Source organism: Triticum urartu, chromosome 2A, assembly GCF_056163025.1.
Source record: "Triticum urartu cultivar PI428250 chromosome 2A, HENAU_Tu73, whole genome shotgun sequence".
Classification (NCBI taxonomy): Eukaryota; Viridiplantae; Streptophyta; class Magnoliopsida; order Poales; family Poaceae; genus Triticum; species Triticum urartu.
In genome coordinates this window covers 522,315,143-522,339,594 of record NC_141874.1, presented here as the reverse complement: position 1 = coordinate 522,339,594, position 24,452 = coordinate 522,315,143, and the positions used below count along the sequence as shown (strand labels likewise).

The following is a 24,452-nucleotide window of genomic DNA, read 5'->3' as shown; positions in this document are numbered from 1 at the left end:
CCCAATCAAAGTTTTCAACAGTCAAAAGAGAAAAAGTGATGAATTTGCACCATTCAACAGGTACCCGAGTAACCTTATCTGTTGGAGCCATAGGTGCAAAATGAGTGCTCCAAAGTTCCAGCCCTTCCTTTGAAAGAAACTCCTCGTCTTGGCCTAAAGATGCAGTGGTTTGTAACTGAATATGTTTGCCAGAGAAACTTGCATTGAAGATAGGAAAAGGGAAGCCAGGGGAGCATCCATACTGTTACCTTCAGATGAGCTGAAGTTTTCTGCATCCTGATTTTCTGATAGAGGTGTGCTTCTCTGTGCAGCTGAGGCTAGGCCATATGTATTGGCCAGGGTATCTGGAATGACAACAATATACTCCTTGTCTGCCAGCTGGGCAGGAGCAATCACAGCATCTGCCACTATTGCAACAGCAGCAGAAACTTCTGCTGCAGAGACTGAAATTGCAACAACTGGCACTTCTATTGCAATAGGAGCAGCAACAGAATTGACAACATTCTCCACTGCAGGAACATCAATAATGCCAACATTCTCCACTGCATCAATGGAATGGGCCTCAACCACAATAATTGCAGAGGGAGCTTCAAAGTCTTGGTGCAGAAGGGGCTCTTGCACAGGCATATCCATTTGAGGATGTGGAGGAGGAGATTCAGCAACCAAATTAGCAATCTCAACTACAGGCAACAATGGTGCTTCAAGTATGATGAGATCTTCCCCTGGTAGCTGTTCAATGGGCTGGTTAAGGTCAAAACCAGCATGCAGGATAGGCTGGGCTTCAGGCAGAACTCGAGGAGCCAACAGTTCATCCAGGTCTTGCAGTATTGGTACTCCACTAGCAGATTCAGCAGAGCTCACATTAGCACTAGGTAGACCCAAGGAAAGGGTAAGACCATTGTTGTCATCCACTGGCTGCTCTGCCTCCTCCAAGGGGCCCATTAGTTCATTCAACTCCAGGAATTCTCCAGCTTGAATTTCCACATCAATAAGCTGCTGCTGTTGTGGCATCGCCCAATGGCCCTAGCCCTCATCTTCCTCTTCCTAGGCTGGAGCTTCTTCAATGACAGGTAAGTTCTGATGTTCAGGCTGCAGCAGATGGAAAGCTACAGGCCCAACCATTAGGTTGTTCTGGTTTGGATGGTGCAATTGCTCATGTGGCCTTGGATGAGGGTTACCATCCACAGGAACCGGGTCCTCGTCAGCAGGTGGCTCTCCAATGGGGTTGCCATCTACAGGGCAGGTCCAAGACTGTCCACTGAAACTCTTAGCACCTGAAACTACCAGTCTGGAGGGGACATCCATTAGAGCATCAACTTTAACTTTCAAAGCAACTACAACATCACTGGATTTATATCTGTCCGAGACCATAAGTTGCTCAAAACCCGCAGTTGCATTGGATAGTTAATGAAAACTGTTGGGTTTCGTAGTAATTTCAAAAAATTTCCTACACACACGCAAGATCATGTGATGCATAGCAACGAGAGAGGAGAGTGTTGTCTACGTACCCAACGCAGACCGACTGCGGAAGCGCTGACACGACGTAGAGGAAGTAGTCGTACGTCTTCACGATCCAACCGATCAAGCACCGAAACTACGACACCTTCGAGTTCGAGCACACGTTCAGCTCGATGACGATCCCCGGACTCTGATCCAGCAAAGTGTCGGGGAAGAGTTCCGTCAGCACGACGGCGTGGTGACGATCTTGATGAACTACAGCAGCAGGGCTTCGCCTAAACTCCGCTACAGTATTATCGAGGAATATGGTGGCAGGGGGCACCGCACACGGCTAAGGAATAGATCACGTGGATCAACTTGTGTGTCTAGAGGTTCCCCCTGCCTCCGTATATAAAGGAGCCAAGGGGGAGAGGTGCGCCGGCCAGGAGGAGGGCGCAGGAGGAGTCCTACTCCTACCGGGAGTAGGACTCCCCCCTCAATCCTATTCCAACTAGGATTCCCAAGGGGGAAAGAGGGAGAGGGGTGGCCGGCCACCTCTCCTAGTCCTAATAGGACTAGGGGAGGGGGGAGGCGTGCAGCCCTTATGGGCAGCCCTTTCACCTTTCCACTAAGGCCCACTAAGGCCCATATGATTTCCGGGGGGTTCCGGTAACCTCCCGGTACTCCGGTAAAATCCCGATTTCACCCGGAACACTTCCGATGTCCAAACATAGGCTTCCAATATATCAATCTTTATGTCTCGACCATTTCGAGACTCCTCGTCATGTCCGTGATCACATCCGGGACTCCGAACAACCTTCGGTACATCAAAATGCATAAACTCATAATAACTATCATCGTAACGTTAAGTGTGCGGACCCTACGGGTTCGAGAACAATGTAGACATGACCGAGACACGTCTCCGGACAATAACCAATAGCGGGACCTAGATGCCCATATTGGCTCCTACATATTCTACGAAGATCTTTATCGGTCAGACCGCATAACAACATACGTTGTTCCCTTTGTCATCGATATGTTACTTACCCGAGATTCGATCGTCGGTATCCAATACCTAGTTCAATCTCGTTACCGGCAAGTCTCTTTACTCGTTCCATAATACATCATCTCACAACTAACATATTAGTTGTAATGCTTGCAAGGCTTATGTGATGTGTATTACCGAGAGGGCCCAGAGATACCTCTCCGACAATCGGAGTGACAAATCCTAATCTCGAAATATGCCAACCCAACATCTACCTTTGGAGACACCTGTAATGCTCCTTTATAATCACCCAGTTACGTTGTGACGTTTGGTAGCACCCAAAGTGTTCCTCCGGCAAATGGGAGTTGCATAATCTCATAGTCATAGGAACATGTATAAGTCATGAAGAAAGCAATAGCAACATACTAAACGATCGGGTGCTAAGCTAATGGAATGGGTCATGTCAATCAGATCATTCAACTAATGATGTGACCTCGTTAATCAAATAACAACTCATTGTTCATGGTCAGGAAACATAACCATCTTTGATTAACGAGCTAGTCAAGTAGAGGCATACTAGTGACACTTTGTTTGTCTATGTATTCACACATGTATTATGTTTGCGGTTAATACAATTCCAGCATGAATAATAAACATTTATCATGATTATAAGGAAATAAATAATAACTTTATTATTGCCTCTAGGGCATATTTCCTTCAGTCTCCCACTTGCACTAGAGTCAATAATCTAGATTACACTGTAATGATTCTAACACCCATGGAGCCTTGGTGCTGATCATGTTTTGCTCGTGGAAGAGGCTTAGTCAATGGGTCTGCAACATTCAGATCCGTATGTATCTTGCAAATCTCTATGTCTCCCACCTGGACTAGATCCCGGATGGAGTTGAAGCGTCTCTTGATGTGTTTGGTCCTTTTGTGAAATCTGGATTCCTTTGCCAAGGCAATTGCACCAGTATTGTCACAAAAGATTTTCATTGGACCCGATGCATTAGGTATGACACCTAGATCGGATATGAACTCCTTCATCCAGACTCCTTCGTTCGCTGCTTCCGAAGCAGCTATGTACTCCGCTTCACATGTAGATCCCGCTACGACGCTTTGTTTAGAACTGCACCAACTGACAGCTCCACCGTTTAATGTAAACACGTATCCGGTTTGCGATTTAGAATCGTCCGGATCAGTGTCAAAGCTTGCATCAACGTAACCTTTTACGGTGAGCTCTTTGTCACCTCCATATACGAGAAACATATCCTTAGTCCTTTTCAGGTATTTCAGGATGTTCTTGACCGCTGTCTAGTGATCCACTCCTGGATTACTTTGGTACCTCCCTGCTAAACTTATAGCAAGGCACACATCAGGTCTGGTACACAGCATTGCATACATGATAGATCCTATGGCTGATGCATAGGGAACATCTTTCATATTCTCTCTATCTTCTGCAGTGGTCGGGCATTGAGTCTTACTCAACTTCACACCTTGTAACACAGGCAAGAACCCTTTCTTTGCTTGATCCATTTTGAACTTCTTCAAAATTTTGTCAAGGTATGTGCTTTGTGAAAGTCCAATTAAGCGTCTTGATCTATCTCTATAGATCTTAATGCCTAATATGCAAGCAGCTTCACCGAGGTCTTTCATTGAAAAACTTTTATTCAAGTATCCCTTTATGCTATCCAGAAATTCTATATCATTTCCAATCAGCAATATGTCATCCACATATAATATTAGAAATGCTACAGAGCTCCCACTCACTTTCTTGTAAATACAGGCTTCTCCAAAAGTCTGTATAAAACCAAATGCTTTGATCACACTATCAAAATGTTTATTCCAACTCCAAGAGGCTTGCACCAGTCCATAAATGGATCGCTGGAGCTTGCACACTTTGTTAGCTCCCTTTGGATCGACAAAACCTTCCGGTTGCATCATATACAACTCTTCTTCCAGAAATCCATTCAGGAATGCAGTTTTGACATCCATCTGCCAAATTTCATAATCATAAAATGCGGCAATTGCTAACATGATTCGGACGGACTTAAGCATCGCTACAGGTGAGAAGGTCTCATCGTAGTCAATCCCATGAACTTGCCGAAAACCTTTTGCGACAAGTCGAGCTTTGTAGACAGTAACATTACCATCAGCGTCAGTCTTCTTCTTAAAGATCCATTTATTCTCAATTGCTTGCCGATCATCGGGCAAGTCAACCAAAGTCCATACTTTGTTCTCATACATGGATCCCATCTCAGATTTCATGGCTTCAAGCCACTTTGCGGAATCTGGGCTCACCATCGCTTCTTCATAGTTCGTAGGTTCATCATGATCTAGTAGCATGACTTCCAGAACAGGATTACCGTACCACTCTGGTGCGGATCTTACTCTGGTTGATCTATGAGGTTCAGTAGTATCTTGATCTGAAGTTTCATGATCATTATCATTGGCTTCCTCACTAACTGGTGTAGGTGTCACTGAAACAGTTTTCTGTGATGAACTACTTTCTAGTAAGGGAGCAGGTACAGTTACCTCGTCAAGTTCTACTTTCCTCCCACTCACTTCTTTCGAGAGAAACTCCTTCTCTAGAAAGGATCCATTCTTAGCAACGAATGTCTTGCCTTCGGATCTGTGATAGAAGGTGTACCCAACAGTTTCCTTTGGGTATCCTATGAAGACACATTTCTCCGATTTGGGTTCGAGCTTATCAGGTTGAAGCTTTTTCACATAAGCATCGCAGCCCCAAACTTTAAGAAACGACAACTTTGGTTTCTTGCCAAACCACAGTTCATAAGGCGTCGTCTCAACGGATTTTGATGGTGCCCTATTTAACGTGAATGCAGCCGTCTCTAGAGCGTAACCCCAAAACGATAGCGGTAAATCAGTAAGAGACATCATAGATCGCACCATATCTAGTAAAGTACGATTACGGCGTTCGGACACACCATTACGCTGTGGTGTTCCGGGTGGCGTGAGTTGCGAAACTATTCCACAGTTTTTCAAATGTACACCAAACTCATAACTCAAATATTCTCCTCCACGATCAGATCGTAGAAACTTTATTTTCTTGTTACGATGATTTTCAACTTCACTCTGAAATTCTTTGAACTTTTCAAATGTTTCAGACTTATGTTTCATTAAGTAGATATATCCATATCTGCTTAAATTATCTGTGAAGGTGAGAAAATAACGATATCCGCCACGAGCCTCAATATTCATCGGACCACATACATCGGTATGTATGATTTCCAACAAATCTGTTGCTCTCTCCATAGTACCGGAGAACGGTGTTTTAGTCATCTTGCCCATGAGGCACGGTTCGCAAGTACCAAGTGATTCATAATCAAGTGGTTCCAAAAGTCCATCAGTATGGAGTTTCTTCATGCGCTTTACACCGATATGACCTAAACGACAGTGCCACAAATAAGTTGCACTTTCATTATCAACTCTGCATTTTTTGGCTTCAACATTATGAATATGTGTATTACTACTATCGAGATTCAATAAAAATAGACCACTCTTCAAGGGTGCATGACCATAAAAGATATTACTCATATAAATAGAACAATCATTATTCTCTGATTTAAATGAATAACCGTCTCGCATTAAACAAGATCCAGATATAATGTTCATGCTCAACGCTGGCACCAAATAACAATTATTTAGGTCTAATATTAATCCCGAAGGTAGATGTAGAGGTAGCGTGCCGACCGCGATCACATCGACTTTGGAACCGTTTCCCACGCGCATCGTCACCTCGTCCTTTGCCAGTGCCCGCTTATTCCGTAGTCCCTGTTTCGAGTTGCAAATATTAGCAACAGAACCAGTATCAAATACCCAGGTGCTACTGCGAGCTCTAGTAAGGTACACATCAATAACATGTATATCACATATACCTTTGTTCACCTTGCCATCCTTCTTATCCGCCAAATACTTGGGGCAGTTCCGCTTCCAGTGACCAGTCTTCTTGTAGTAGAAGCACTCAGTTTCAGGCTTAGGTCCAGACTTGGGTTTCTTCTCCTGAGCAGCAACTTGCTTGCCGTTCTTCTTGAAGTTCCCCTTCTTCTTCCCTTTGCCCTTTTTCTTGAAACTAGTGGTCTTGTTAACCATCAACACTTGATGCTCCTTCTTGATTTCTACCTCCGCAGCTTTCAGCATTGCGAAGAGCTCGGGAATAGTCTTGTTCATCCCTTGCATATTATAGTTCATCACGAAGCTCTTGTAGCTTGGTGGCAGTGATTGGAGAATTCTGTCAATGACGCAATCATCCGGAAGATTAACTCCCAATTGAATCAAGTGATTATTATACCCAGACATTTTGAGTATATGCTCACTGACAGAACTGTTCTCCTCCATCTTGCAGCTATAGAACTTATTGGAGACTTCATATCTCTCAATCCGGGCATTTTCTTGAAATATTAACTTCAACTCCTGGAACATCTCATATGCTCCATGACGTTCAAAACGTCGTTGAAGTCCCGATTCTAAGCCGTAAAGCATGGCACACTGAACTATCGAGTAGTCATCAGCTTTGCTCTGCCAGACGTTCATAACATCTGGTGTTGCTCCAGCAGCAGGCCTGGCACCCAGCGGTGCTTCCAGGACGTAATTCTTCTGAGCAGCAATGAGGATAATCCTCAAGTTACGGACCCAGTCCGTGTAATTGCTACCATCATCTTTCAACTTTGCTTTCTCAAGGAACGCATTAAAATTCAACGGAACAACAGCACGAGCCATCTATCTACAATCAACATAAACAAGCAAGATACTATCAGGGACTAAGTTCATGATAAATTTAAGTTCAATTAATCATATTACTAAAGAACTCCCACTTAGATAGACATCCCTCTAATCTTCTAAGTGATTACGTGATCCAAATACACTAAACCATAACCGATCATCACGTGAGATGGAGTAGTTTTCAATGGTGAACATCGTTTATGTTGATCATATCTACTATATGATTCACGCTCGACCTTTCGGTCTCCGTGTTCCGAGGCCATATCTGCATATGCTAGGCTCGTCAAGTTTAACCTGAGTATTCTGCTTGTGCAAAACTGGCTTGCACCCGTTGTAGATGGACGTAGAGCTTATCACACCCGATCATCACGTGGTGTCTGGGCACGACGAACTTTGGCAACGGTGCATACTCAGGGAGAACACTTCTTGATAATTTAGTGAGAGATCATCTTATAATGCTACCGTCAATCAAAGCAAGATAAGATGCATAAAAGGATAAACATCACATGCAATCAATTTAAGTGATATGATATGGCCATCATCATCGTGTGCTTGTGATCTCCATCTCCGAAGCACCGTCATGATCACCATCGTCACCGGCGCGACACCTTGATCTCCATCGTAGCATCGTTGTCGTCTCGCCAATCTTATGCTTCCACGACTATCACTACCGTTTAGTAATAAAGTAAAGCATTACATCGCGATTGCATTGCATACAATAAAGCAACAACCATATGGCTCCTGCCAGTTGCCGATAACTCGGTTACAAAACATGATCATCTCATACAATAAAATTCAGCATCATGCCTTGACCATATCACATCACAACATGCCCTGCAAAAACAAGTTAGACGTCCTCTACTTTGTTGTTGCAAGTTTTACGTGGCTGCTACGGGATTAAGTAAGAACCAATCTCACCTACGCATCAAAACCACAACGATAGTTTGTCAAATAGACTCCGTTTTAACCTTCGCAAGGACCGGGCGTAGCCATACTTGGTTCAACTAAAGTTGGAGAGACAGTCGCCCGCAAGCCACCTGTGTGCAAAGCACGTCGGGGGAACCGGTCTCGCGTAAGCGTACGCGTAAGGTTGGTCCGGGTCGTCTCGTCCAACAATTCCGCCGAACCAAAGTATGACATGCTGGTAGGCAGTATGACTTATATCGCCCACAACTCACTTGTGTTCTACTCGTGCATATAACATCAACATAAATAACCTAGGCTCGGATGCCACTGTTGGGTTTCGTAGTAATTTCAAAAAAATTCCTACGCACACGCAAGATCATGTGATGCATAGCAACGAGAGAGGAGAGTGTTGTCTACGTACCCAACGCAGACCGACTGCGGAAGCGCTGACACGACGTAGAGGAAGTAGTCGTACGTCTTCACGATCCAACCGATCAAGCACCGAAACTACGGCACCTCCGAGTTCGAGCACACGTTCAGCTCGATGACGATCCCCGGACTCCGATCCAGCAAAGTGTCGGGGAAGAGTTCCGTCAGCACGACGGCGTGGTGACGATCTTGATGAACTACAGCAGCAGGGCTTCGCCTAAACTCCGCTACAATATTATCGAGGAATATGGTGGCAGGGGGCACCGCACACGGCTAAGGAATAGATCACGTGGATCAACTTGTGTGTCTAGAGGTGCCCCCTGCCTCCGTATATAAAGGAGCCAAGGGGGAGAGGTGCGCCGGCCAGGAGGAGGGCGCAGGAGGAGTCCTACTCCTACCGGGAGTAGGACTCCCCCCCTCAATCCTATTCCAACTAGGATTCCCAAGGGGGAAAGAGGGAGAGGGGTGGCCGGCCACCTCTCCTAGTCCTAATAGGACTAGGGGAGGGGGGAGGCGCGCAGCCCTTATGGGCAGCCCTTTCACCTTTCCACTAAGGCCCACTAAGGCCCATATGATTCCCGGGGGGTTCCGGTAACCTCCCGGTACTCCGGTAAAATCCCGATTTCACCCGGAACACTTCCGATGTCCAAACATAGGCTTCCAATATATCAATCTTTATGTCTCGACCATTTCGAGACTCCTCGTCATGTCCGTGATCACATTCGGGACTTCGAACAACCTTCGGTACATCAAAATGCATAAACTCATAATATAACTGTCATCATAACCTTAAGCGTGCGGACCCTACGGGTTCGAGAACAATGTAGACATGACCGAGACACGTCTCCGGTCAATAACCAATAGCGGGACCTGGATGCCCATATTGGCTCCTACATATTCTACGAAGATCTTTATCGGTCAGACCGCATAACAACATACGTTGTTCCCTTTGTCATCGGTATGTTACTTGCCCGAGATTCGATCGTCGGTATTCCAATACCTAGTTCAATCTCGTTACCGGCAAGTCTCTTTACTTGTTCTGTAATACATCATCCCGCAACTAACTCATTTAGTTGCAATGCTTGCAAGGCTTAAGTGATGTGCATTACCGAGAGGGCCCAGAGATACCTCTCCGACAATCGAAGTGACAAATCCTAATCTCGAAATACGCCAACCCAACATCTACCTTTGGAGACACCTGTAATGCTCCTTTATAATCACCCAGTTACGTTGTGACGTTTGGTAGCACCCAAAGTGTTCCTCCGGCAAACGGGAGTTGCATAATCTCATAGTCATAGGAACATGTATAAGTCATGAAGAAAGCAATAACAACATACTAAACGATCGAGTGCTAAGCTAATGGAATGGGTCATGTCAATCAGATCATTCAACTAATGATGTGACCTCGTTAATCAAATAACAACTCATTGTTCATGGTCAGGAAACATAACCATCTTTGATTAACGAGCTAGTCAAGTAGAGGCATACTAGTGACACTTTGTTTGTCTATGTATTCACACATGTATTATGTTTCCGGTTAATACAATTCCAGCATGAATAATAAACATTTATCATGATTATAAGGAAATAAATAATAACTTTATTATTGCCTCTAGGGCATATTTCCTTCAAAAACTTCTCAAATCAGCAAGGAAACCAAACACCAGAAGCCAAACATCCTGATTCAGATTGAAATTTTTTCAATTCATATCCTCATTGTGCCTTTGAAAGACGATGTGGATGTCGTCATAGGCATGCGGCCCTCTGTTAACTAAGAAATCTCTGTCTGCCGCGCTATGAACCCGCACAAAAGCTTGCCCAAAAGGGCATTTCTTCACAGCCGTGACTCCAATACGCTTGGATTGAAGAAACTCAAGGAGGATCTCACGGGCATTGAGAAAGCTTACTTCTCCTTGAGGCATGGGGATGATTGTTCCAATGGCAAGATCCTCGTTGGCAGGAACCTGATTGCCATGAAGCACACGATGATGCGCGGGACGCCCTTCGACCTCAATCGCATCGAAGCCATCTGGGAGGAAAGGGATAGGGTCAAAGGGGAATGTTGCCATTGCCGACGGCTGGACTGGGGCAGCTCCGGAAGAAACCCTCGACGAAGGAGCTGGTTGCAGCAGAGGCGGAGGAGTGTGGTGGGAATGCGATTCGACAGCGGCGGTAATGGCTTGATTTGACTAAACAGCAGATATGGCAGTCTCTCTGGATGGTGGGTCTAAATGTGGCGATTGACGGTTGTCAGGACCACTAGCCAAAAGTGGTTGCTGCAGCAGAAGAGGAGGTTGAATGTGAGGCGTCGACTCGGAGATCGCGCCACCGAATCTATAGTTATCTTTGATATGGCCTAGGCGACGGCATCCTCTACAGCGGATTTTCTTTACAACCAGGCCTGAGATGGCCCACCTCAAGACAGCGAACACAGAAGAGGTTGTTGGGCTCTCTAGTGGGCTAGACCGGCCTAGAGTTTTGAAAACCCATGGATCCCGCCCTCCCAATAGCCACATTAGTTGGCGCAGTTAGTACAGGGCTTAAGGCTGCCGTTGATTGAGTGAGGCGTTCCGAAACTGACAGGGGACATAGCGAATTGGATCTGGCCGGAGATTTGGGTGGGGATTTGGTATGCGAGGTATGATCTTGGAATATTCTAGGAGTTTGAACCGTTGCAGCATAGGATCTACGGTCACTGGATCGATCTACCACCGTCCATTCTTGATCAAGGTCTTGCTGATAGAGCCGGAACTCTTTGTGGAAATCTGGTCCACCATTCCCCCAGAGAAAGAAACTAAGATTGAAAAGATCATTGGCACAATTACCCTCTTTGATAATAGCAAAACCTACATTCTTAGAGGAAACCCTGAACTTGAAGGACCAATTCTAAAGGCAAGAAACTTTGAAACGAGAAGCATGTCCCCCAAAGCAAGATTGAAGCATGAGACTGACCTAATCCTCATTGATACGAAGTTTAGAGCGAGTCACCTCAGCCACTAGGAAGAATTCCTTGAGTTTGCCGCCTTCAAAGTGGTTGATAGGCACACCATATTGTTTCCAGATGAAAGCTTCAGAGGCCAAACCTTGCTCGAACTTGAGATCTGAGAGGGCCATCTTGGAGGAGGACGGCGTGCACCGAGCCTGGGATGGTGGCTACCAGCACCGGAGTGGCGGCCGGTGGGATTTGTGGCCGCCGCGGCCGGAGTGGCCAGCGGCGTAGGGAGGGGCTAGGCGCATGGAGGGGCTAGAGGGAGTCCGCCAAGTTGTAAAACTTCAGTTAGATGCTTAATCTTCGCCTTGTGCCACTAGAGTTGGTGCGATGGTGTAGTCTCAGATTGCCGAGGATATCAAAGGATCTATATATAACCTTTGTTAGTTGTTTGCCTTATGTGTAGACGAGTGTCATGGCTGGTCGCTGGAACACTTCGTTGTTGTTTTATTACTGCCTTTAGTCTCCTAACCGTATTCATGGCAACCTTCCGGTTGCCCGACGACCTATAATGCTACAACAAACTCACTAAAAACTTTCTTTGATTAAGTCTTCCGCTTGACTAGCTAAAAAATAATTTAGTGTTTCAGCACACCATAAACTGAAAACAAATGAAGAATACTGCTTATAAATAAGTAAAAACGACGCTCGACATGCACAATTTGTTAGGAAGGCTGACTTGTACATAAAGTGTAAGCAAGCTACCGCATTCACGCCTTCATTTGACTACCGGTCAGGAATGTAAGCTTACAAAAAGCCTTAGAAGTATGTTTGCATGTCATGTTTTTGGCTTCTAATCCCACACCATATTCTTCAAAGATTGAGGAACAAGAGGATATATAATAAAAGAAACCTTTCTTAGAGAGAAAACTAAGCCGCTAATGTTCGGTTTGGATAAATAAAGTCATGTCGAGAGTCAATTCGTGGGACCCAAACACCCTAGCTTCGTGGAAAAGACCAGAATGGGTGTGAAGCGGATGAACTTTATATTACAATGGTCTCTACCATTGATATGTCGCCATCATCGACACACAACCCTAAGACAGAAGAAACTTAGTCCTACTCTTCAAACAATGATGCATGGTTAACATTGCCTCCGTGCACTCAGAATGGCACTAAAGGGCAAAGGAAATTGGTTTACAAAATAGAAACATTGTTGTGCTCCTCTCCATGGTGACCAGGGTTTGTGGTGGTTGGTCAATCATTTCGCATGAGCTCTATTGCTCATGTTTGTTCCTCTTTGTTATGTTGTACCGAATTTATTGTATTAATGTAGCCAGTTTGTCACTGAAACCCCCACTAAAGTTGGTTTATGAAGAAAAAGTTAACGGAAATTTACTTCACAAACACAAATTTAAGTCTCTCTCAAGAAAAAACTAAACACAATATTTCTTGTCAAAAAGTAGGTGCATGATATGATTAAGTGGACTCACACAATAGATATGATAGAGATGTTATCCTAAATAGTTGGGTTGGGTCTTTAGAACTAAATCAACAACTAACTACAAGAAAAAATGAAAGGAATCGTGGGGTGATTGTTCAAAGTTGCTCCGATCGGCGTAGAGAAGGTACCAACCATATATAAAGTTGACAATAAAACACATTATACAATAGTATCCTTTAGTGACTTTTCTAAGAATTAATGCTTATATTTGTGTACTATAAGATAATCAATGCTTGCATCCGCTACAATTCTATGGTGATTAAAAAAAATAGAAACCCGGACTTCAACGTATCGATGCTTGCAAGATAGGCATGGTGAATCCTCCAAAACCGGGACTCTTTGTGTGGCCAGGTTTTGCAAGCAAAATACTTCCCCCTGCGGGAACATCTTGGAAGCACAACCAGTCGCAGGCATGAGTTATATTTTGTGCAGTATTCTTAAGGGTGTCGCTTTTGTGAAGGAGGGCATGATATGGAGAGTTGGCTCAGGTGAAAATATAAGAATCAGAAATGTTTGTTAGCTTTAATCATGGTGGCTGGGTAGGAGCGCTCTTTCCTAACGGTTGTTGGTTAGCTTTAATCACGGTGTTCATACCGTGAGAGGAGCTTCTGTGCCTATGTCGTTCAAACCCTGAGAGTGGTTTCTATGCCTATGGTGTTCAGCTCAATTATCACTGTTGATTGTCTGGATAGCTTATCAGACATGCCGCCTGGTCTTATCGAACATAGTTATATGTCCTTTTTTCACGGAAAAACTTTCAATCTATTCATCATCGATCATACTATGAGCATTGGAAATAATAAAAATTACAGCCAGATGCATAGACCACCTAGAGACGAGTACAAACACTGAATGAGTCGAAGACGCGCCGCCATCATCACCCCTCCCTCACTGGAGTCGGACAAAACATGTTGTAGTAGACAATCTGAAAGTCGCCGTGCTAAGACTCCATAGGACCAGCGCACCAGAATAGCAACCGCCGCTGATGAAGAGAAGTGTAGATCGAAATGATTCAACCTGAAGACACAATTATATGTCTTTTGTATTCTAATAACACATGATGTTTGTAGTTTCCCGCACAATAATCATCTAAATGAAGCATGGTCACCCTCCAATTTTTCCATCAAAGATAATCCTCTCATTTTGACCTTTAGCATCATGCGCTAGTTCGTGTTAGTGCAAGCAAAACATTATCGTCAGCATGCACGCACATACATATACGTGAACCTAAATAAAAGGAAAGAGACCAGAGGCAGCTCGACGTGAGTGTCCGAACCACTACACCGTCGTCCATCCTAATCCGCACGTACAGAAACCACAAACTTAATTAGCAGCCAAACCTCCATCACAAACCTCCCATGCATGGCTCGCGCAGGTCCATGTATTATCTTAACCTAATCCGAATGCCACTCGTTAGTGGAACAATCGCCCATGGCCATCCGTCTCCTTCCACTACCTTGTTATTTCCTTAATCTCTTTCGCGGCGTTCTTCCTTTAGTTTGTCCGGCTCTTCAGCATAATGCGGCTAGTTTAAGCTGGCAGATGAGATGGGGGTTTTAAAGGACTCCAAATTGCACTAGAATAGCTTGTGTTCGTGCGATCTTAATTCGGTCAGAGCATGCCTTGATCAAAAGGTACAAAATATTTTGGAGATATATACCAAAAAATGAAAAATAAATTATCTTTGCACCCCTTCTTGGGGAGCTACTTTGCTTTAGAAGGAAAATGCTGACCAACTGGCTTTAGCACTGTTTGGTGTCTCATATATGTTTAATCGTACCAATAGTTGGTTTTCTATGGATTCATAGCATGTTTAATCATGCAAATGGCTGTGGTTGGGTTTTTATGTACCATTTGGTTCACTTGAAAAATCTGAAATAACAAAAAAAAACTATACAATCCAATAGTCATTTTTTTTCACGAGGAAATCCAATAGTCACTGTGATGCACGTAACCATTTTTTATTAAAGAGCAACACAAGTTCAAAGCAACGAAAATTCAAGCCAAGCTCAAGAGCTTTTTCAGACTCGTATATTTTAACACTTAACACCAACTGTTTGTGATGCCTACCCGAAGTCCACTCACCAGTGAAGGACAGCCATTCAAAACAGAGCAGAACAAGGGGGGCGGTGATAAAAAATGACTTCGTGTTTATTATCTTATCCATCCAATCCAATTCTTTTTGGCATCCCTCCAAAGGGAAAGTCCCAGTCAGCTTCTGGTTTTATAATCAGTGTCAACGTAAAAGCTCAGCCGGGTGAAAGGATTGCCCTAATTGGCACATTTAAGGTCGTATAAATCACCATCAAGTTTGACCGCCTGTTTTATTTTTCTGCGGCCAGAGGACTCGGCAGCAGTGAGCTATGAAGACGACACGCACGTACTCTACGCACTAGGGATACGGATACCCAACTCTGCAGACCTGCTCGGGCAGCCTTCAGCTTTTCTTTTGCGGCCGGTTTTGCTCAGGCGACCGTCTCACTTTTCAGCCCTCGAATTGAGAACCTCCAGGCCGAAATTTGATTGGCTGATGGCTGACAATGAATTTCGCCCGAGTCCCAAAATATTTGATGCTGACAATGAATTTCGCCTGTGTTGAGATCGCCTGGATCGATCCCACCAAACCCAAACCTTCCATAGTGGTACCCAAATTTAAACCAAGAGGATATGAACCTGGTATTGCACCTTCCCTCGCCCACTCAGTTGCTGTCATCTCAGTTCCTCCGTTCGCTTACAATTGGCATCGAATTCGATCAAACATTTCCGAGAGCATCCGGTGAAACACTGATGCAGTTACCATGAGCAGCAAGGGATCCGAACCTGATCAGACAAGATCCTCAATGCAGCTGGTGGATGGTGGCAACATGAGCTACCCATGTCCAGCTGATCCCAGCAGCAGGATCTTTGACTGGCACAAGTGATTGACCAGTACTTGAAGCTAAGATGACTAGACTGCAATGATGTAGCACTTTGCAGCATGATTCCTACACACCACTCATGCATGCAGTCAGTGCACAAGAAAGGCGTAACAGATTGGGCGGCAGATTAGTTTGTTTGTTTAGGCACAGTGGTACGTGGCTAGCTAGTGCTTGCACCATGCTGCAGCATGGAACAGCAGCAGCTTTGCAAGTGGTTTCCTTATAACCATTAAAAAGGTGATAACAGGAGGCGAGGTGGTGACACCATGCGTAACCGGAACTGAACCCGATCGCCCCCAGTTGGGCAAAGCCCCCAACAACCACCTGCATCGGCCGAATGCTAGTGCCGTCCGTTCGTGCAGTGCGGTGCCCAATCACCCCTTCTGCAACCAAAAGCTAGTGGCGTCTGCGCGGGGCCACATGTCCGGTCATATCTGTATATATGTGTGCAGCGCCCTGTGCCTGCATTGGACTGCTCAGAGCAACACATTTAACACTTGCAAGCTGTACAGAGAAGGCATGGAGAGGGAGATTGGTCCAGAGTATGAGCTGAACGAGATAGATGGCGGCACGTTGCATGGCTCTGTGGGGAGCAGGCTCTCCCTGTTCGCCAGGGAGTTCAAGTGGAGAAGCAGCAGCTGGCATAGCAGCAGCGCCTTGAGGCTCCCCAACAATTGCTATGGCAGCAGCTTTGTCATCGACCCCAATGGAAGGTACGTCCGTAAGATAGTGCTTAGAAGCCAGATAGTGCTGAAAAAGATGATCCAAATGTTGCATTCAAAATCAATGACTATTAACTGAGTGCTGGCCGATTAGAGAAGCTCTGCATGAGAACGATGAGAGATGCATACCATGCAGAGGCATGGAAGCATGGAGCTAGCTAGGCAGCCATGATTCTTGATGTTGAACGTGCTCTGCTCTGCTCTGCTGCAGATGGTACAGGATGTGGTCGAACATGATGTTCCTCTGGTCCATCTACTCCGTCTTCTACACCCCCTTCGCCTTCTGCTTCTTCCGGGGCATCCCCGAGCACCTGCTGGACCTCGAGTGCGTGCAGCTCATCTTCCTCGCCGACGTCGCCGTCCACTTCTTCCTCGCCTACCGTGACCCTCACACCCACCGGGTGGTCTACGACCAGCAGAGGATCGCGCTACGGTCAGAGCCTCTCACAATGAACTCAAGACGGAATGACATGTTTCTGAATTTCTGAAAGTGTTCTTGCCTTTTCAGCTACATCAAGGGCAGCTTCGCTCTCGACATGCTCGGATGCTTCCCCTGGGACGCAGTCTACAAGGTAAATTAACTTGGTTCACAATCTCAAGAACCAGTCCGATCAACATTTCTGCATCGGAAAGAATGAAAAAGAAGTTGATACACACACGAGACACCATGAGTCCATGACACCATTGCTGGCTCCTTGCGTGATCAGTTTACGGGGAGGATGGAGGTGGTGAGGTACCTGGTGTGGCTGCGGCTGTACAGGGCGAGGAAGATCCAGGGCTTCTTCAAGAAGATGGAGAAGGACATCCGCATCAGCTACCTCTTCACGCGGATCGCGAAGCTGGCCACCGTGGAGCTCTACTGCACGCACACCGCCGCCTGCGTCTTCTACTACCTCGCCACCACGCTGCCCCCGGCGCGCGAGGGGGGCACCTGGATCGGGAGCCTCGCCATGGGCGACCAGAGCTACATCAACTTCAGGAAGGTCGACCTGCTCACCCGCTACATCACCTCCCTCTACCTCGCCATCGTCACCATGGCCACAGTCGGTAATAAGCATTCTCGACGCCATGCATGCCCCATGTCGGTTGCAGTTCTTGATCTGACACAAGAAAAAAACATGTGCAGGCTATGGTGATGTGCATGCGGTGAACCCGAGGGAGATGGTGTTCATCGTGGTGTACGTCTCCTTCAGCATGCTGCTCGGCGCCTACCTCATCGGGAACATGACGGCGCTCATCGTCAAGGGGTCCAGGACCGAGCGGTTCCGGGACAAGATGACGGAGCTCATCAGGTACATGAACAGAAACCGGCTGTGCAGCGACATCAGCTCCCAGGTGAAGGCGCACCTGCTGCTGCAGTACGAGAGCAGCTACAAGAGAGACAGGATCGTCGACGACATACCCGCCGCGGTCCGATCCAAGGTACTGTTCAGGGCTTCAGGCTAGTTTTTCTCTGACCAAATAAATTTTCTTTTTGGAGCAACTTTAATCAGTTTGAGCATTTTGTTTTAAACTTCTCCCAGACACTGTACCTGGAAACGGTCTCAAAAGTGCACCTGTTCAGAGGATGCTCAGAAGACTTCCTGAGCCAGATTGTAAGAACTTGAGTAGACTCATGCTTGTCTCACTGCAGTTTATCTCAGGTGGACAATTCATCTAACTCTTCAGTTGATGGTTTCAGGTGGTTAAAATACAGGAAGAATTCTTCCTCCCCGGGGAAGTTATTTTGGAGCAAGGCACTGTAGTGGATCAGATATACATTGTGGCACATGGATGTCTGGTACTACTTTTCACTGAATTTTTCTCCATAAACCAAGAGAAAACACAACTCTGCTGTATTACTGACCTTCACCTATCATGTCCCATGTGATCTTACAGGAAGAGTTCGCCGCCGCCGGAGAAGGCGGATCAGAAGAGATCGTCTCAGAGCTGCTGCCCTACGACATAGTCGGCGACGTCGCCGTGATCTGCAACACTCGACAGCCATACACAGTTAGAGTCAGTGAACTCTGCAGCCTCTTGAGAATTGACAAGCAGTCCCTGACTAGCATCTTGCAAATGTACCTCAAGGATAGCCGTCAGATACTGAGCAACCTACTCAAGGTACATCCTAATTTAGCAGTAGAATCATAGTAAATGTTAGCATTTCGACGCAAAAAGATTGGCGGTACTGAAGCATTTCTTCTGCAGGGGAAACGAACAGAGTCAAAGGGGAAGCAACTAGAATCAGATATCACATACCTTATAGCAAAGCAAGAAGCTGACCTGGTCCTTGGAGTCAACAATGCTGCCTACCATGGAGATTTGTTTCGGTTGAAAGGCTTGATCGGTGCAGGAGCAGATCCGAGTAAACCGGATTACGACGGGAGGACCTCCTTGGTACGTGAACCTTTGCAGATCAATCATCAGTCAAATTACTACAGGAGTTCCACATGCTAACTAGTACTCCCTCTGTAAACTAATATAAGAGTGTTTAGATCACTACTTTAGTATTCTAAACGCTCTTATATTAGTTTACGGAGGGAGTACTAAAAGTTAACTGCAAAAATTATCAGTCAAGATTCTATTTGCACAGTAACAACTCTTCAACTTTTCCCACATCTTTTCCTTGCAGCATGTGGCTGCATCAAGAGGATACGAAGATATCGTCAGGTTCCTTATCCAGCGAGGAGCAAACGTCAACAGCATAGGTGCGGTTTCCTTTTTCTTTTTTTATTTACAGAAGCAGTTCAAAACAGTAGTACTCCCTCCGTCCGGAAAAACTTGTCCCAAACTTATCTCTCAAATGGGTGTATCTCGCACTAACTTGGTGCTAGATTCATCCATTTGAGGGACAAGCTTTTTTGGACGGAGGGAGTATGAAGCAACTAACACACACATCTGAAAATGCAGATAAGTCTGGGAAGTCGCCGCTGCTGCAAGCGGTGAAATCAGGGCACGAGAGGATCATCTCGCTGCTGGTGGCGCACGGCGCGGCGCTGAACCTGGAGGACGCAGGAGGCTACCTGTGCAGGGTGGTCGCCCAGGGCAAGATCGACCTGCTGAGGAGGCTGCTCAGGTTCGGCATCGACCCCAACTGCAGGAACTACGACCGGAGGACGCCCCTCCACGTAGCCGCCAGCGAGGGCCTGCACCTCGTCGCTGGGATGCTGGTGGAGTTTGGTGCTGACCTTGTGGCCGCAGACAGGTGGGGCAACACCCCGCTCGACGAAGCACAACGGTGCGGCTGCAAGCCGCTGGTGAGGATCCTGGAGCAGGCTAGAGCTGCTGCTGCTGCCGATCATTAGGTTCATCAAACCATTTGGCTGTAGTTCATGTAGGCTAGGGGTAGGAACTATTATTGGCAATCCAATATTCTTTCTGAGAGCATCTATCACGGATTCATTTCAAAGAGAAGTAGCACCCCAGATGCCATCGCAAAGATGTGTATCCAGTGTGAGAGTAACAATGGCAGGCAGAGCAAACGGATGGCATGTCAATTCACTAACCAACCATTTAATTACTAGAGAGGTGGGTTTTCACGCTCAACAATCCATCAAAACTACTCCATCTGTTCCTAAATAAGTCTGTGTAGAGATTTCATTATGAACCACATACAGATGTATATAGATGCATTTTAGAGTGAAGATTCACTTATTTTACTTTGTATGTAGTCCATAGTGAAATCTATACAAAGACTTATACTCCCTCCGTCCGGAAATACTTGTCATCAAAATGGATAAGAAGGGGTGTATCTAGAACTAAAATACATCTAGATACATCCTCTTTTATTCATCTTGATGACAAGTATTTCCGGACGGAGGGAGTATTTAGGAACGGAGGGAGTAGAAAGCAACAGATGGCCTACTCATACTACTACCAACATAGTACAGTACTACCCGTACTATGTCCCCTCAGATGATTTTGATTTGAAACGGTGTCAAAATTCAAAAAAAGGAGCACCACATTGGGATGTTTGAACCCAAGCCAACGGCCTGTACAAAGCCACCTCCTGTCCCCATCACCAGCCAAAATCCTAACATGTCACCAAGATAACGCAACAGCGGAGCAAACAGCATCGTTGGGAAATGAGAGATTTCCCATGGTTCAAGCATCACCAGTCACCACCATCACGAGTCGGAAGCTTTCATCATCACCGCTATATCGAGTCAGAAGCTTTCGTCGTGGCTTTGTAGCTGCAACCAGGGCACATGTAGTCCTCGATTCCGTTCGCCATCTCAGTAGTCACGCCAACACACTTGCCGTGGAACCACCTCTGACAGTGGTCGCAGCCAATCCATAGGTGCCCGTCGTTAGCGCTGTAGATCTCGTCGCAACCGGCACACTTGGTTATAGCTTGATCCTCGCCGCCCCCACCCTCTTTGCCACCATCCTCCTCCTTGAGCATTGGCCGGTCCTCCATTACCTTCCAGCTGTTGAAATTGGCGTAGTAATCTTCCTTGGGCATCGGCAGGGCCGGTGTCACCGGCTTGCAGTTAGAAGTGAATTGATTTGGTGGCTGGAATGGGATGCAGAATGAGTGATAATTGATAAAGCCTGTGTTTGATATGTACAACAAATAAGGAATGTCGTGTGGTCAGCGCATGTTAACCTGGGAGCTGGACTTATTTTTCCTGCTGCCGTTGGGGGTCTGTGCTTGCCTCTCATAGCTTCCTGTCACAGCTTCATAGACAGTGGGAAGACGATTGATCAACCTGAAGAGCTGTTCCCTGCAACCAAAATACAAGTGCCACTTCAGCACCATTATCAAACTCCATGATAGCAATCAGTACTTCGTTCCAAACTAAACACCGTACTCCGGATACACCTATCTAGGCTGGCATAGAAATGACATGCATCACAAAACAAGCTCCGTTCAGAAGCAAGAACGTAAAGGAGAACCAATGCCACATAGGTTCAGAACCCAGCACTATCATTGCAACTTTAGAAGACAGCAGCAGTTCATTAAGTAGGTATGATGGTTTATCTCAAGAAGTTGCACAAATCTGTCAGCATGAGTTGAAGTGAAAAGCAAATTGGTCCTCCAAGTTTGGTTCTTAGACAAGAACAAGCAGGAGGAATGTTGCCCATCTTACCTAAAGAAGGCCAAGTTTAAAAAACACATTACATCTAGCCCATTTTTGCCGAAGACAAAATGAATGGCTTGAAATGATAATGACAATACTGCAATCTATGCACCATAAAAAATGTGAAACTGTTGCAAAATTATCCGACAATCATGACATATACTACCTCCGTTCCTAAATATAAGACATTTTAGAGACTTGTACAGAGGGAGTAGAAGATACTTTAGGGGATATAAATACAATTGAAAATGTAAATGATGAAGCATTCGTCGATTGAAGTTAGAACATCACTATAGACAGTAAGAAATGCTTAAATACTGATGATTTCTTGAAATATACAGCAAGCTAGATAAGAATATCAGTACTGATACTTTCCACCAAATATAACATCCTCAGTACTGCTCCACTTACCATTTTGATCAGCTTTTTTCTTTGTTCAGACATCATTCAATTAGTAGAGGTTTATATTCAACTAGTGAAAATATTCAAATATTTATCAGAACACTCTGCACTTGTTGGGTTACAAGAATTGTAAAGAGGTGTATGCACCTAACAACTAATTCTAGGCTCTATGAGAAATAAGAAGGTAAAAGGGAGAAAAGGCATTTAAAAAAATAAGGTCCATTATCTGAGTGAATTATGACAAAGATTAGCAAAAGGGCCTAAGACTCACAGATTTACATACATTACAAATTCACATTGAGATATTTCCAAATGAAAATGAAATGAAATGTATGACACGGTGCTGAACGTCTTTGTGCATAGTAAGTTGTAGTAGCAAGCAAAGTATGGACTGTATCATGCAATACATTCAACACATAGAATGTCCTGCTTGGAAAAGAAATTGATTGTAAAAGAAAGGAAGAAATATAGCGTTTGCAGTAAAGAAAAGCAGCATACCTGCCAGCTCTGTCAAATGAGACACGACCCGCGTGGTAAAATGCTATGGACATTAACCATGCATCACTATGAATAGCTATCATAGATAGCCAAACTTTCTTGGGTGTAACATCACGAGCAAAGTTTATCCCACATACTGGCTCAGGAAGTTGAACAGGAACCTCCTCAGGTAGTTGACTCACTTCCCAGGTCCCATCAGGCAGTCCAACGAGGCACAAGGCCTTCTCGTCTGGCAAATAAAGGGTCATCACAAGTCAGAGTTGTGCCTACGAAGATGACAACTTTGTTCATTCCACAAGTAACCCAGAAAACGACATGACACAAAATGAGCATGCTAGTGCATGCAGTATCATTAATTTAATGAAAACCCACAAGCACATACAAGCTGATGCCGACACAGAGTACAGCAACACTACGCATTTTGCAGTGACACCCAACTACTGACAGAGGCAATTGGGAATTCGGGACTTCCAATTCTGCAGCACAATCCTTTGGCCACTCAAAGCTCAACAGGCCATTTCAATTTACCCGCATTGTTAGTATTCATGGCAATTTCTCCAATTTACAGCTGAATATAAGCAAAAGTGATGGTTAAATGTTCTGGTAGCGCAATCAGATAAGGCATACAGAATTTCCATTGCACCATATTATCACCAAACTCGTAATTCTCCCCTGATTTGACTCCCCAAATTTTAAATTTGACTCATCACTCATTAGCAAATTTGTTCCATCGGAGACTACCGGAATTACTTCATCAATCATTCCACTGGTAATGCAACGAAAACTGCCAATATTATGGAATCAGCAACTACATCGAGCATCACGAGGCAATCAAATAACGTCAGTGAAACTACATATTATTATTAACCTTGGGGTTGCCTATGTACATATTTCTACCTGCTAATAGATGGAAACCACAAATTCCATCTCCCCCAAAATCAACATCAGAAGAAGTAAGGAAACTCACCGGGGTCGCACTGCTGGTAGAACTCCTCCACATCTGCGGACCAATAAACAAATAAAACCAACCATCAGCGTGAAAAAACCCCGCACCAAAATCCACGCCAGAGAGGGGGGAGGGGGGACCTTCGGTGAGGGCCTTCACAATGCCGGCGCGGCGGCCGCGGTAGTGCCCGAAGACGAACTCCGGGGAGTGCCCGTTCGGGTGGACGGCAGGCGAGAGGATGCCGTCGGCCATCGCCGCCACACAGTGCGCGGCCAGCCGGAAATAGGGTTTTGATGGTGGAGGGGGAGGGGATTCCACTACTTGACCAATCAGAAGGAGCAGAGAAGCCGGGTGATTTATTACGTTCGTGGCTTCGCGAGAAAGCCGCAATTTGAGATTTTGAAGGTTGGCGAAGTGGGGCCGAGTGGAGATCATGAGTCCTCCATCTTTACGCCTGACTGTGAAGTCAGCTGTATTTTTTTAACACAGTACCACAAACGCAAGCGCTCATATATATATATATATAGAGAGAGAGAGCCTGTATTCATTTTACAACAAAGTATTTCGTTACGTGCACATACAACAAAGCAGTATATAAAGACACAAGATTAAATGTGAAAGAAGTCGGGCAATGATGTTATTAAAATTAATATTTTTTTTGAGAAATAATCTAACATTTTTAAGAAGTTGATCCCCACTACTACCTATTCTCTTATCATGCACAATGTCCACATCAGCAATCAACATGCAACCATCCACCTCTTTCCACCTAAGCAGTCTAGCCAAATTATCTATTCCATCGTGTGATTTAGTTTTCCTTTTCCTCTTCCTTTTGTAACCGATGAGAAATCTTAAGAGCCGTTGATTCGTTACGCTACTAGCAGGAGAACCCACCAGGCCACCACAGGCTGCCCACACGGGTGTTTCTCTCCTGACAACCTATCACTCCCTTTCCCCTCGGTGCAGT

The 24,452-nt window shown here is 45.3% G+C and overlaps 1 protein-coding gene and 1 pseudogene across 2 annotated transcripts; one reads left to right on the top strand and one right to left on the bottom strand.

The window, feature by feature from the left end:
* The first annotated feature begins 16,256 nt into the window (after nucleotides 1-16,256).
* LOC125538498 (potassium channel KOR2-like) lies at nucleotides 16,257-20,214 on the top strand. The gene is made up of 11 exons (XM_048701777.1): nucleotides 16,257-16,564; nucleotides 16,785-17,006; nucleotides 17,082-17,145; nucleotides 17,281-17,620; nucleotides 17,700-17,995; nucleotides 18,097-18,168; nucleotides 18,255-18,353; nucleotides 18,452-18,676; nucleotides 18,764-18,952; nucleotides 19,188-19,263; nucleotides 19,466-20,214. The coding sequence occupies exons 1-11, from the start codon at nucleotides 16,272-16,274 to the stop codon at nucleotides 19,858-19,860; spliced, it is 2,271 nt and encodes a 756-aa protein (XP_048557734.1). The 5' UTR covers nucleotides 16,257-16,271; the 3' UTR covers nucleotides 19,861-20,214.
* A 184-nt stretch (nucleotides 20,215-20,398) lies between these two features.
* Nucleotides 20,399-23,901, bottom strand: LOC125538499 (PHD finger protein ALFIN-LIKE 4-like; annotated as a pseudogene). The gene is made up of 5 exons (XR_015616843.1): nucleotides 23,626-23,901; nucleotides 23,507-23,539; nucleotides 22,540-22,768; nucleotides 21,165-21,282; nucleotides 20,399-21,071 (listed from the first exon to the last, which is right to left on the bottom strand). The product of XR_015616843.1 is annotated as a PHD finger protein ALFIN-LIKE 4-like (transcript).
* Between the last annotated feature and the right edge of the window lie 551 nt (nucleotides 23,902-24,452).